The 14,741-nt window shown below is 31.1% G+C and overlaps 3 protein-coding genes across 3 annotated transcripts; all 3 read right to left on the bottom strand.

The window, feature by feature from the left end:
* Positions 1–49: 49 nt before the first annotated feature.
* Positions 50–1,470, bottom strand: LOC124912694 (putative F-box/LRR-repeat protein 23). The gene is made up of 2 exons (XM_047453342.1): positions 1,055–1,470; positions 50–653 (listed from the first exon to the last, which is right to left on the bottom strand). Exons 1-2 carry the CDS (start codon positions 1,468–1,470, stop codon positions 50–52), a joined length of 1,020 nt encoding a protein of 339 aa, XP_047309298.1.
* Positions 1,471–3,777: 2,307 nt separating this feature from the next.
* Positions 3,778–5,527, bottom strand: LOC124912693 (putative F-box/LRR-repeat protein 23). Its single transcript, XM_047453341.1, has 2 exons — positions 5,136–5,527; positions 3,778–4,273 (listed from the first exon to the last, which is right to left on the bottom strand). Exons 1-2 carry the CDS (start codon positions 5,525–5,527, stop codon positions 3,778–3,780), a joined length of 888 nt encoding a protein of 295 aa, XP_047309297.1.
* Positions 5,528–9,727: 4,200 nt separating this feature from the next.
* Positions 9,728–12,970, bottom strand: LOC124912691 (F-box protein SKIP19-like). The gene is made up of 3 exons (XM_047453340.1): positions 12,555–12,970; positions 11,548–12,132; positions 9,728–9,884 (listed from the first exon to the last, which is right to left on the bottom strand). The coding sequence occupies exons 1-3, from the start codon at positions 12,968–12,970 to the stop codon at positions 9,728–9,730; spliced, it is 1,158 nt and encodes a 385-aa protein (XP_047309296.1).
* Between the last annotated feature and the right edge of the window lie 1,771 nt (positions 12,971–14,741).

Here is a 14,741-nt window from a genome sequence, read left to right as displayed (position 1 = left end):
GTAATCCAATAAAACAAAATCTAAATTATAAGCGAAATCACCGTTAACATCACCATTGCCAATACTCATTATTGGGGAATTCAAAATCAGCCTCATCATAAGATAGAAAATCATCATCATTAGGATCAGTAGAGTCATCGGGGTGGTAAAATTCCTTTATGGAAGAACATCTTTTGTCCAACACAAGATCAGCTCTCAGGTCAACTCTAAAGCACTTCCTAAGATCAAGTGATTCTAGACGAGGACAAGAGTCGAGTATAGCCTGTAGGCCTTCGTTTGTCATTCCATTACCAATAAGGTTAAGGTGTTGCAACTGAGGCATTGTTCTTGAGATAGCAAGTGCAACAAAATTAGGATCAATTCCATCGTCATAGTCATAGTCCTCCTCGTACCTTATAAAACTAATTCCATGACCACTCACCTCTGTATACTCGATTTTAGTAATTAAACATTGTTTTTTAAATGTGAGTGATTTTAAACCAGGGCAGTTGAGACCAACAATTTCAAGACTTACACGTTTGATGTCCCCAACAATATGAAGTTCTTCTATAGATGACATCTTTTTAGTAACTTTACTTAATCCCTCGTCTGTAATGAAACTCCATACAAATCGAAGTCGCTTCAACTTATTTTTCCTAAATACAAGCCCAAGCCTAATCAATGTCAATGCCAAATCAACAACCCAAAATAAACAAAGTACAAAAGATAAATATAGATCCAAAATATTACAAGAGGAAAACAAAGTATGTAAAGAATATTCAAATTTTAAATTCAAAGATTTACTAAAGATACTTTTTAATGCTTCTATGATATACAAATCCACAAAAATAGGGAATTATGATAATTATACTAGATTTTTTATTAAGAAATCTAATATAACCCCTTAGAGTCATGAATCAATCCTTGAATCTAACATTAGACCCATTTTATGAGGAAAATGCTCTACACAATTCATTTAAGAAAGTTATCATGTAAGAATAATGTTTGGCATCCTAATCTCATTTGAAAATGTACAGATGAATACCAGAATCTACAAATAAAATGATATTTATACCTGTCAGTAATATACTCGAGGAGGTGGTCATTTCCCATATATTCCAGGTTGATATTAACCAATTGACCACAGCTTCGGTCAATGGCTATCTGGGTCAGTTTGTGAACATCATAAGGAAGGTCGTCGGAAGTTACTAGAAAATCGGGAAGGTTGCAGAGTTTGCCGATGTTGTGTATGTCAATGGACCGCCAGATTACAGGGTCTAGACATATATTACGCCATAAAACGCATACTAGCTGGACATTCAACAGTATGTCAATAGTCCCAACCTTTTGCAGAATCGCCACCAACACATCTATTGGCAGTTTGTCAAAATAGTTCGGAGTCTCGACTACCTCTTTTCCCGATAGGCAAGTAGAAGAAGATGAAGTTTTTTTCCTCCCGAAGTGGAGACGAGAACGAGAGTAAGGCCACATTGTTCAGCTTGCAAGAGAGAGAGAGGCGCAGTGTTTAGCCTAGGGCATTTTATATTAGGGCATTTTGAAGGAAAAGTATTTAGGGATTTCGGATTATAAATTAAGTTTTATTATTTTAATTTTTTTTAGACCTTATATGTACTCATTTAAATGTTTGAATTATATAGATTTACACAATATTAAAAATTACCTGCATATTTATTATTATTTTTGTCTTAACTAATATTTATATATATTTTTTAATACATCTTTTTTTCTTTCAATCTTTTTATATTCAGTTATATTATTATTCAAATTTATTTATTTTTATTAGAATTATTTATAATATTTGTGAATCTGGCTTTAAAATTTTCCTTAATGTAGTTTCTTTCTTGTTTTGATAAAAAAAATAAAAATTATAGCTCACCTTTTATTTATTCTAACCATCTTTCACTTTTTTTTAATCAATTTCACACATTTCATTGTGTCCTTAATCAAATATATATATATATATATATATATATATATATATATATATATATATATATATATATATATTATATAATAATACTTAATTTGAATTTGTTTGATTTATTGAGTCGAGAACAATGGTTAATTTGAATATATATGTGAGAATAAATGATATTTGGGTCGGGTCGAATCGTGAGTTGACCCGTTCATAAACTTGAAACGATTAAAAAGTGAGAGTAACATACACTATGTCGAATAATTAATTAATTAGTAATACATATTAAATACTATATATATATATAATTATAAAATTACTATAATGAATCTCGTTGCATGGATAAAAAATTTAAACAAAATATTATTTATATGAATAAAATCAATCTAAAATTTAATGTTAACATATATTTTAAAATTTATAAATATCTAAAGTTTAAAAAAAATTTGTGCTTGAAAAATCCTTAAAGGAAAACATTTTATCACCTTACATTTTTCACATGCCACTTATCACACTCGACAAACCAATCATCAATCTCATTAGACAGGTCTCCCGGGGTTCCCACAGAGAAGTCTTGCTCTGGCTTGCCAAAAGCGTTTAATATTGATCATTAAGGATGTCTTACACACAGGTGTAATTGCGTAATATTTATAAGGCTTTTAACTAGCTTAGTGAATAGTGAATCGATTGTTACTAGTAAAATAGTATGTTAATCTTGCCTATTAGAAATTAAGGGGAGTCAATATTTGATTCAAAGTCAGCGGCTGACAACCTAATAAATTCTTTCCCATTCAGTAAGATAAATCTTATCTGTGGGGCCTCCCTCTCATGTCCACGTGAGGACTGAAGAGGCAAATAAAAAAGGAATGGAATATCCGAGACTCGTCCAGTAGTAAACAAGAAGGAAAGGGAGGTATAAATATTTATATAAAAATATTGCCTTGTTGATATGGAATCTCTCTTTACAGAAAATTACTCATACATAATAGTAAGCCTAGTGAAAATTCAACCTAAAGGATAAATGTAAATCCTAGCCTATAGTGTGATAGTCTGCCTAGAAACCAAGGAAATTAGAAGACTTATTCGCAGCTCTCTACTCTAAATCATTTTAAGGCAGTTGCTAAATTGAAATTAGCCAAGGAGAGTCGAGACCAGGCCCCTGGCCTTGCCCTAAAGTATCGAAAAGGCAAGGAATCCAAGAAGAAGTAAAGCCTGAGTTCAAGAACAGAAAGCTCAAGATCAGGAGCCAAAAAAACTTCTCCTATCACTTCACGGTGTAGGATTAAAGATCAGGTCCAGAATTCAAGTCATATCGACTTTCCTTCTCATCTCAGGGTAAGGCAGGGAATTAAATCTTCAATATCTCGGCTACTCTAAAAAATTTCAACAAAACCAACATTAAGCTCTAAATGTTTTATGTATTAATATTATGATCACGATTGAAGCTTTCAACCCTTTTAAAAATATCAATATCAATTCATTACTCGAAGACTCTAAGCCAATATCAAACTATATTTTCCAAATTTACTAGTTCTTCAATTTACAACATTCTCTAAATTAATCTAATAAGTTTAAAAAACAATTAGAAAATTATAAAAAGAATATGTTAAAAGAATAACTAAGAGATTAAAGAAATAACTTGAACTAGAAAGATGCCTAGAAACTTATAGTTCTGATTATTTCATTAGCAATTTCACATTTTCAAACATGATATTATAAGTTTTTCTGGACAGTCAAACAAATTTCAACACAAAACAAAAATGGATCCTTGCAAAAATTAAAGGTACAAAAACAAAAACATAATCAAAACATTTAGAATAAATCTAAACTCCGCCTCCATTACCCCCTGCTAATGAAGCAGATCATATATAGAAGTCGAAGTTGAAAATGGATGAGTCGTATTCATAATCATCAGTACTGTCATGAAGGCTGCGAAGTCCTTTTATGGAAGAACATCTTTTACTCAATTCAAAATCCCCAAGGTCAACTTTAAAACATTGCCTAAGATCAAGTGATTCAAGATGAGGGCAAGAGTCGAGGATAGCTTGCAGACCATTGTTTGACATCTGATTCCCAAATAGGCTAAGGTGACACAACTCAGGCATGCTTCTTGCTATAGCAAATGCTTCATCATTACCAGACTTAGACTCATCTCTACTAAACATACCTTGTTGATTAAATGTGAGTGATCTCAATCCCGGGCAGTGGCGACCAACAAGTTCCAGACCTTCATCTGTGATGTTCCCATAATAAATGTGAAGCTCTTCCAAGGATGACAATTTTTTAACAGCTTCACTTAATCCCTCATCAGAAATGTCCCAGCACGCTACAAGCCGGAGACTTCTCAACTGATTTTTCCTAAATACAAGCCAAATTAGCCCGGTTAGTGTTAGTTCCCCAAACAACCAACACGTAAAACTCACCCAACATAAACAAAGTGTAAGAGACAAATATAGATTCATAAAAACTTAAAAATATATAAGATACTATTTTCTTGTTATTTGGTGAGAGACATATAAATATCACTTTGGGCCTATCATTGATATGGATATTAATGAATATATCAATACACGTTAATAAAACAATAAATAATATAAAGAAAATTATTTTCACATGGAAAAGATTAAGACATAATTGCTGTTTTCATGTCCTTTTGTCCAAACAAAAGATGCAATATACAATTTAGGCAAACTAACTATTAATATTCAAAATTATAAACAAGAAAATTCAGATAAGTCTGCTAATTTCTATTAATTATAAAAAGTCAAACATGCCTATAATAATGATTTTTTTCCAGAGTCCCACAAGAACCTCACTAAGAAAATGCAAAAGACAAATATATAAAAAAAATTATTACATGTCTAAAAACATGATAAAAACAAAGTTATTCAAAAATTCTTTCAAAATAAATCAATCAGAACTTGCATCAACTCTATGGGGATCATCCATAAAAAAGAAAAAAAAAATATATATATAATTAGTAAACTTAAAAGTTCTTCCTAAGATTCATGAGCACAAGACAATAATATATATAATGCCCTTTCATAAATATAGTTTAGGATTTTTTTTCTTTAATAATACTTCACTAGAATTAGAAAAAACAACCTACAATAATGATTTATTCAAAACCTCAATACAGATGTCATTTAAATATTTGCAAATGAATCTCATAACCATTAGCTGGAAATATAATATCTATGGGAGGAGAAGATTCTTATACCTGTTAGAAAGATGCATGAGGAGATCGTCACATCCAAAACTTGCGATTTTGAGATCAATCAGTTGGCCACAGCTCCGGTCAATTGCACTCTTGGTCATCTCAACTAGATCACAGTCTGTGGGGCGGAGGCGCACGAGGTTTTCAATGTCGAGGTTTTCCATGTCGATGTAGCGCCAAAGCTCAGGGTCTTTACTGATTTTATGCCACGAGTGACATACTACTGGGATAGTGTTCAGTATTTCAATGATCCCAACCTTTTTCATTATCTTCAAAGAGACATCGCGCGGCAGAAAGTCCACCCAGTTTTGAGCCTCGATTACTTTTTTTCCCGGGCAAGGAGTAATAGAAGAGGAGTCCGCCGCCGAGCGGAGATAACGAGAAGTCGATAACATTATTCAGAAAAACCCTATTAGGGCATTTGAGAAAGAAGTATTTATATATAAACCAGAAAAATATTATTTTAATCAGTTCATTCGGTGATTGGTGATTTGGTCGGCGTGGTCTTCAATCAATAAATGAAGGCACACTCACCAGAGCTTGTTTGGATTATTTGAATTTTTAAATCATAGAGTTATTGTAATAATTTTTTATATTTAAAATTTATAAACTGATTTTTTATTTTCTCAAAGTTATATCAATCTTTTATATATTAAATCACATAAAATTATTTGAACAATAAAATAAATTATTTAAATAACACATGTTCAAACACAGTCAGCCTAGGTTTATTTATAATATAATCCATGTCAAAGTTAGAGCCTAAAATTTATTTAGGTTAAAAATATTTTAAGAAAAATAATATAACACAATAATAGGAGTTGAGTATACATATATTTACATTGAAGCTGAAATTTACGATTTTTATAAATATAATATTCATCAAATATTTTTTAATTGACATTTTAGGTTTTCAGATTTCGATCCTGAATACTCCAACAATAATATTTTAATGTAAGTTTGTCTAATTTCATCATAATTATTATGTTGCCATATAAAAATATGTAATTCATGATCTCGTTCGATGATAGTTATCAAACTTAACTATTTAAAATTTAGAAGGAGATTCTAGTTTATTGTCATAAATAATTGTATTTGTTTCGATCGACTCGAATAATGAAGGATTATCAATTATTGGCTTAAAAAGATAGAATACTACTTTTTCATTTTCTCCGAAAATTTAACATTAAGAAACTTGTTAAATTTTAAGATTCTTAATATTATATATTAGATACTAAGAAAATTATTATCGGAACATGAAAAATATAAAAACATAGACACAAATTGATATAAAATTGAATTATACAAACCTGGCTAGAGAAGAAATTTCAATATACTTCAGCATAATATAGTCGATTTAACTCTACAAATTATAGGGATATAGGAGGAAATTTTTTAACTACTTATTAAAGAAAGGAATTTGGGAGAGAGAACTATTTACTGCATCATTACTCATCATTGTCCAAAGAAAAAGAAAAATAAATGGTTAGAGAGGATAAATGGTTAGAGAGAAAAAATTTATTAATTTTTTAACGAATAAAATTGTGCCACATAATTCTCCATTTCAATTATTTCTCTATAAATAAATATTAATAAGGCTTTAGCCCATGGATTTATATTATTTTCATGATAAAAGAAATTTTGGATTTTTTGTAGGTTTATTTAAAAAAATTAATGAAAAAAATATTTTTGATGAAATTTGAACCCAAAACCAAATAAAAATTCTCAATTTTTATCTTAAACATAATGTTACAACATTTTATTTTTAAAATTACAATAAAGTTATTTAAATGTCTTATATTTTAATTAAATGACCTGCCTAGGCTACTCTAGCTAACTCAAGAGCGGGCTGATTTCAGGGATTAATATCAAATAATAAAATATATGTTTTAAAACATATATTATATTTGTTTAGAGTAATAAAAAAGATAATAAATAAATTAAATAAAAAATTATTAAAGCAATTTATAGAAATTATATTTTGAGAATAAAGATTGAAAAAAAAAATAAATTTCATTTCTTTCATTTTCACCGTTCTCATTATTACTGGTTAAAAGACATATGGTATACTAACCCATTATATTTGAATTTTTTTTAAAATTAATTAAAAATGTTAATATTTTATAACGTCTCAATATTAAGAATTGAATGAATAATTTTGATATTTAAAATACTAAAGATTAAATTTTACACTACCTCCACTTACATTTATTATATTTTTTCTCTTTGTGGGTCACCAAAATTTTGTTTGCACGGACCTTTTGTTACAAATATTTAAATATAAACAAATTTAATAATTCTAACAACTTTTTATTAACAATAAATTAAAAAATATAATTTATGGGCTCTTCACATTCTGTCATTAATCATTATCATTATCATTAACCATTCTTTAAGCATATTAAATTAAGAATAATTAACTTATTATTTTATTAATAGATGTATAAATGTTTTTTTATCGAAAAATTGATAAAGTAATAAGAGGAAGATAAAGGTAGAAAAAATCCTTCTTTGTTTAGAGTTGTATTTTAAACGAATGAGAATTGATAATTATTGTCATTAAATAATTTAAATATAAAATTATATTTTATTTAATTAAAAATATTATTATAAAGAATATTAACTTTACAAAAGTAATGTGTAAAATTTAAATTATAATAAATTAAAATGTACATTTTATTGGAGAAATTTGATAATATAACCCTCAAAAGACTCTAATTTTGATATTTAACCTCCATCAAAAATATTTTGATTTTTAACCTTTTTTTAATTTTTTTCCAATTTTACCCTTAATAACCTTTTTACTTTTTTTCTTTTCTTTTCTTTTCTTCTTCCCCGCTTTCCCTTTACCCTGACAGTTACACTTCTTCTTCCCCCACTTTCTCCCCATCCGGTTTCTCCACCGTCCAGCCCTAGACATTAAGCCCGAACTCCGCCAACCACCATCCCCGACGTTCGCCAAGAAGCACAACCCCTCGAGCCCCGACGAGATAGCTAAGACGCTTCCATCCAGCCTCTTCGACGATCGCCAAGCCTCAGACGCTTCTAGCCCGACGATCTGAGGTTAGTTTAGGTTTATTGTTTAAGTAATCTCTATGGATTGGGGGTAATGAATGATGAGAATGATATAGGATTTTAGTTTAGGTTTATTGTTTGATATAGTTTGAAATGCTGAGAATGTTTGTGAATGGTTTGTGAATGGTTTGTGAATATTTGGTATATGTTTTGCTTATTATGAATGCTGAGAATGGTATATTTACATGTTGAGTAAGAGTAAGAAATGTTTTAGGGTTTTAGGGTTTTAGGGCGTGGGGGTTGGGCGTGGGGCGTGGGGCGTGGGGGTTGGGCGTGGGGCGTGGGGGTTGGGCGTGGGGCGTGGGGCTAGGGCGTGGGGGCTTGGGTGTGGGGCGTAGGTCTTTGGCGTGGAGCGTGGGCTTGGGCGTACCACGCAATATGTAAAACTAATTTAATAAGATTATTAATAAGTGTGGATAACTTAGTTGGGAGATTGTCGATCTGAAGGTCAGGTGTTCAATCCACCTTCACCGCAAAAGTGAACTTAAGTTTTGAAAATTAGAATTGAAAATGGGAAAAATACCCAACATTTTGATTATTTCCAATGTGAACTTAAGTTTCTAATATGAGCTAAGAAGGTAATTTTAATCTACGATGAACCTTGCTAAATCTATATTCTTGTTTTTGTGCTTGCATTAATCGACTATAACAACTTTTATTATACATATCTATGTAACAGCAGCACATGTACAAAGTCTTCTGGTTTTTGGCAAAAAGAAAGAGGCATTACAGTGTGCAATTGAGGGTCAGTTATGAAGCTTTGTTGTTGTACTTGCAGCACAAATTGGAGCTTTATGAAGTAGAAATTTGAACAAATTACTAGTTGTTGTGTAATATATATGTTGTACTATATGCTGCACTTGAGAAAAGCCTCCAGTGTGTAATGGAAGGTGGGATTATATGTAAGTCATGTTCTTATTTTCTCAGTTGTCTTTTTCTCTCAACAATTTGTAAATTGAATCCACTGATGGGATTGTGCAAATCATATACATACATTCTTATTTTTGTAAAGGAATCTCAATTCTTTCGTTTATATCTTATAAATCTTGTATTTTTTGTATATATATAAAGATTGTTTACTTAGAAATTATTGAGAGCACAAAGCAACAAATAAGTTTTTTTTTGCCCAAAGGAAAACAACAAGTGCGTAACATAAACAAAATTCATCATTAACCAAAACATAGACAGAAGAAATAGGTTTGAAACTTAGAAACTAATTATTCATCCTCTCAATATTGATGTTAAAAACTTCAAAACTAGAGACATTTCACCTTGTCCCTAAAGCTCTTTTGCCAATAAAGAATATCCCAAAAACGCTAAAACCAAGAATCAAATTTATTAAATGGCTTGTTTAATAACTTTCTATTTGAATGACTTTGAGAAGATTATAATGTAATTTTTATAAGTCACACAAATACCATTCATTTCTATTTATACTAATTCAACATCTATGAAAGAATCAATGAAACAAATAAATGACTACACAATAAATAATGAAATTGAATTAATTATTTGCTATATTAAGCATCTAAAGGTGCAATCCAGTGCCTTCCATTGACAAAGCTCTTGGACAGAAATGGATGAGCCAATTCATAGTCCAATTCTCTAGCCAAAGACACTCCACAGACCGCTTTCGCCCCAGACCCATAACACTTGTACACCCCGAAAAAGGCAGTCCTATATAGAAAATTCAACAATTAATATAGTATGCATCAAAAGTACATGAATTTTTAAGTTTTGTATATTAAAGATGCATACTTGTTCTTGTTACTGATGTGGTCCCAATCATCCCAACCACCATGAGACACAATATTATCGAAATAAGTATGAGCGTAAACAATTCTAGAGTATTGGCCCAAGAAAAATTGCACACACAAAATAATTCATACATATCAAAATCATTTTAATGCTTATATATATCATCACTCTATTTAAAATTTCCAATAGAAAAAAAATCTTTATCAAAATCATTTCAATGCTTATATATATCATCACTTTGTTTAAAATTTCCAATAGAAAAAAAAAACTTTTGCGGTGAAGGTGGATCGAACACCTAACCCTTCAAAACTTCAGTTTGACAATCTCCCAACTGAGCTATCCACACTTATTAATAATCTTATTAAATTAGTTTTACATATTGCGTGGTGCGCCCAAACCCACGTTCCACGCCCAAGCCCAAGCCCATGCTCCACGCCCAAGCCCAAGCCCACGCTCCACGCCCAAGACCTACGCCCCACGCCCAAGCCCCCACGCCCTAAAACCCTAAAACCCTAAAACATTTCTTACTCTTACTCAACATGCAAATATACCATTCTCAGCATTCATAATAAGCAAAACATATACCAAATATTCACAAACCATTCACAAACATTCTCAGCATTTCAAACTATATCAAACAATAAACCTAAACTAAAACCCTATATCATTCTCATCTTTCATTACCCCCAATCCATAGAGATTACTTAAACAATAAACTTAAACTAACCTCAGATCGTCGGGCTAGAAGCGTCCGAGGCTTGGCGATCGTCGAAGAGGCTGGCTGGAAGCGTCTTAGCTATTTCGTCGGGGCTCGAGGGGTTGGGCTTCTTGGCGAACGTCAGGGATGGTGGTTGGCGGAGTTCGGGCTTGCCGTCTAGGGCTGGACGGGGGAGAAACCGGATGGGGAGAAAGCGGGGAAGAAGAAGTGTAACTTTCAGGGGAAAAGGAAAGCGGGGAAGAAGAAAAGAAAAGAAAAGAAAAGAAAAGAAAAGAAAAGAAAAGGAAGAAAAAGAAAAGAAAAGAGAAAAAAAAAGTAAAAAAGTTATTAAGGTTAAAATTGAAAAAAAAAAATTAAAAAAAGGTTAATAATAAAAATGTTTTTTATGGAGGTTAAATATCAAAATTAGAGTCTTTTGAGGGTTATATTATCAAATTTTCCTTTTATTGAATGAAAAAATATGACCAAATGTTATTATAAAATAATCTTTAAAATTTTAATAAATAATTGGTATTTAATTTTTATATTTTATTTGTTACATCAAACTAGCGTTTTTATTTTAAGATTAATTATTTTATATTTGATTTAAAAAAATACACAAATTTAACATTCAATATTTAAATACTTCACCATAAATATTTTAATAATCTATCAAATCATCATCATCAAACACATCCACTTCAAACAAGATATATCCCCTGGATAAAAAAAAAATATTGTAAGTTGATTTAATTTCCCATTAAAAGTTACTAATTCATAGTTCAAACACATAAATATTCAATAATTTAAAAGAACATCAAAGAAAACGGTTCTTAGTCCAACAAAAAAAATCTAAATTACAAGTGAAATTACCATCAACATCACCATCGCCAATCTTCATTATCGGGGAAATCAAAATCAGCTTCATCATAAGATTGAAAATCATCATCCTTAGGATCAGTAGAGTCATCGGGGTGGTAAAATTCTTTTATGGAAGAACATCTTTTGCCCAACACAAGATCAGCTCTCAGGTCAACTCTAAAGCACTTCCTAAGATCAAGTGATTCTAGACGAGGACAAGAGTCTAGTATAGCCTGTAGGCCTTCATTTGTCATTCCATTACCAATAAGGTTAAGGTGTTGTAATTGAGGCATTGTTCTTGAGATAGAAAGTGCAACAAAATTAGGATCATTTCCATCGTCATAGTCATAGTCCTCCTCGTACCTTGTTAAACTAATTTCATCATCACTCTCCTCCTTATACTCGGTTTTAGTAAATAAACATAGTTTTTTAAATGTGAGTGATTTTAAACCAGGGCAGTTGAGACCAACAGTTTCAAGACTTACATGTTTGATGTCCCCAAAAATAATATGAAGTTCTTCTATAGATGACATCTTTTTAGCAGCTTCACTTAATCCTTCGTCTGTAATGAAACTCCATACAAAGCGAAGTCGCTTCAACTTATTTTTCCTAAATACAAGCTCAAACCCAATCAATCGAAACTAAACAAAGTACAAAAGACAAATATAGATCCAAGATATTACACGAGGAAAACAAAGTATTTAAAGATTATTCAAAAATTCAAAATTCAAAGATTTACTAAAGATTCTTTTTAATACTTCTATGATACACAAAGCCACAAAAATAGGGAATTATGATAATTATACTAGATTTTTTATTTAGAAATCTAATATAACCCCTTGGAGTCATGAATCAATACTTGAATTAAATCCATTTTTAAAGGGAATCTAACCTTAGACCCATTTTATGAGGTAAATGCTCTACACAATTCATTTAAGAAAGTTATCATGCAAGAATAATGTTTGGCATCCTAATCTCATTTGGAAATGTACAGATGAATATCAGAATCTACAAATAAATTATATTTATACCTGTCAGTAATATACTTGAGGATGTGGTCATTTCCCATATATTCCAGGTTGATATTAATCAATTGACCACAGCTCCGGTCAATTGCTACCTGGGTCATTTTGTGAACATCATAAGGAAGGTCATCGGCAGTTACTAGAAAATCGGGAAGGTTGCAGAGTTTGCCGATGTTGTGTATGTCAATGGATCTCCAGATTACAGGATCTTTACATATATTACACCATAGAAGGCATACTAGCTGGACATTCAACAGTATGTCAATAGTCCCAACCTTTTGCAGAATCGCCACCAACACATCTATTGGCAGTTTGTCAAAATAGTTCCGAGTCCCGACTACCTCTTTTCCCGATAGGCAAGTAGAAGAAGATGAAGTTTTTTTCCTCCCGAAGTGGAGACGAGAACGAGAGTAAGGCCACATTGTTCAGCTTGCAAGAGAGAGAGTTGGGCGGAGTTCACAATGCATGAGAGAGAGAGTGAGTTGGGCGGAGTGCTTAGCCTAGGGCATTTTATATTAGAACATTTGATATTAGGGCATTTCGAAGGAACAATATTTTGGGATTTCTATAAATTAAGTTTTATTTATTTTTTTAATTTTCTAGACCTTATATATACTCATTTAAATGTTTGAATTATATAAATTTATGCAATATTAAAAATTACCCACATATTTATCATTATTTCTTTTTTGTCTTAATTTTAATCAAAATATATTTAAAATAATAAAATGAAATTCAAAATTTATTTAAAACAAGGAAAATAAATTATGGTCACATGTAGAAGATATAATCCAAGTCATTTCAATACTTTATTCTAAGATTAATGTTATTAAATTATCAATTTCCATTCATGATGTGTTTGATGAGAAATCAGTGATTTCTGAACTAGATTATAATGTCAACGAGAATATCTAATTAAATTCTCGACACATAATATGACGATGAATGAAAAAAGAATCTCCAATGAAGGAGGTTCTTTAAAATATAGTTCTTTAATGAGATTAAGAATGTGTTTAGTCTCTAGGGCTTATAAATTATCATTGTAGGCGACATAAACGAAGTTAGATTCACGTCTAAAAGAAAAAGGGCCAATATACATATATAGTAGTTTAATGCGCGAGTTGTTAGAGACAATTGAAGATCTTGAACTTATCAATTTGCCTTTGGAAGGTGGTCAATTCACCTTTAAGAGATGTAATAGCAGTGAAGGTCACGCTCATTCTCGTATCGACTGATTTGTAATTAGTGAATCAATCTTTTGAGGATTTTCTAATATATTTCAAAAGGTTTTTCCATTGAGTTGTTCAGATCACCGACCGATCTTGATGAAACGCGGAAAGATGTAGAGAACATGTCGACCATTTAATTCGAAAATAAATGGTTGATCAAAGAGTAGTTTATAATGCATATGCAATCATGGTAGGTGAATCAATCATCGGTTGGTTCTCTATCAAGTAATCTCTTTGTGAACTTAAGTAATATATAAGCTTTTCAAAAGTTGGTTCGTGGGAGATCGTGCTTTATTTTATGCTAAAATTAATGACTCGTGTAATGAAATTAATGTCATTGACAATGATGAGGAGATTCGTGAACTCTCTGTTGAGGTTGTTAGTTCTCAGATTCTCATTGTTAGCAAGTTGCTCAATATGGGTAAGGAGGCTAACGAAGTAGAGCTACATAGTTAAAAGTGGGAGATAGAAACACCAAGTATTTCCATGATCTCTAACGCGTAAACAAAAAATAATGTAATTAATTTGATCTCGATCGATGGGGAAGTTCATATAGTGAACCTGATATTTCTACGAGTATTGTCAAATTTTATAAAGGTTTGTTTAAAATGACATTTAAGGTTAGACCTAAATTGAATGGTATAACTTTTGATTCAATTAGTACAATGCAAAACGATATATTAGAGGCTCATTTTATGTTCGAGGAGAGGTTGGTGAGGTCATTAAAGATGTGTAAGTGATAAAGCATCGGGATGCGAAGTGTTTACTTTGATTTTTTTAAGGCATGACCTTTCTTTAAGACTAGAATTATGGTAGCAATTTGATAAGAATTGGAACTCTATTTTGATATGTCTCATTCGTAAAGTTCCAAGAACTATTGATGTGAAAATTTTAGACTTATTCGTCTCGTTTCGTCATTTTATAAGATTTGTTGCAAAATGTTTGGCCAACAGGTTGAGGAGGG

Source organism: Impatiens glandulifera, chromosome 8 (assembly GCF_907164915.1).
Source record: "Impatiens glandulifera chromosome 8, dImpGla2.1, whole genome shotgun sequence".
Taxonomy (NCBI): domain Eukaryota; kingdom Viridiplantae; phylum Streptophyta; class Magnoliopsida; order Ericales; family Balsaminaceae; genus Impatiens; species Impatiens glandulifera.
The sequence above is the reverse complement of the archived record's forward strand: the minus strand, read 5'-3'. Positions and strand labels throughout refer to the sequence as shown.

Coding starts and splice junctions, on each gene's coding strand:
- LOC124912693 (XM_047453341.1), bottom strand. CDS start 5,527: ATGTTATCGACTTCTCGTTATCTCCGCTCGGCGGCGGACTCCTCTTCT. Junction 4,274..5,135: donor CTCATGCATCTTTCTAACAG/GTATAAGAATCT, acceptor GCTTGTATTTAG/GAAAAATCAGTTGAGAAGTC.
- LOC124912694 (XM_047453342.1), bottom strand. CDS start 1,470: ATGTGGCCTTACTCTCGTTCTCGTCTCCACTTCGGGAGGAAAAAAACT. Junction 654..1,054: donor CTCGAGTATATTACTGACAG/GTATAAATATCA, acceptor GACATTGATTAG/GCTTGGGCTTGTATTTAGGA.
- LOC124912691 (XM_047453340.1), bottom strand. CDS start 12,970: ATGTGGCCTTACTCTCGTTCTCGTCTCCACTTCGGGAGGAAAAAAACT. Junction 12,133..12,554: donor CTCAAGTATATTACTGACAG/GTATAAATATAA, acceptor GCTTGTATTTAG/GAAAAATAAGTTGAAGCGAC. Junction 9,885..11,547: donor GATAATGAAGATTGGCGATG/GTGATGTTGATG, acceptor TTTTCTATATAG/GACTGCCTTTTTCGGGGTGT.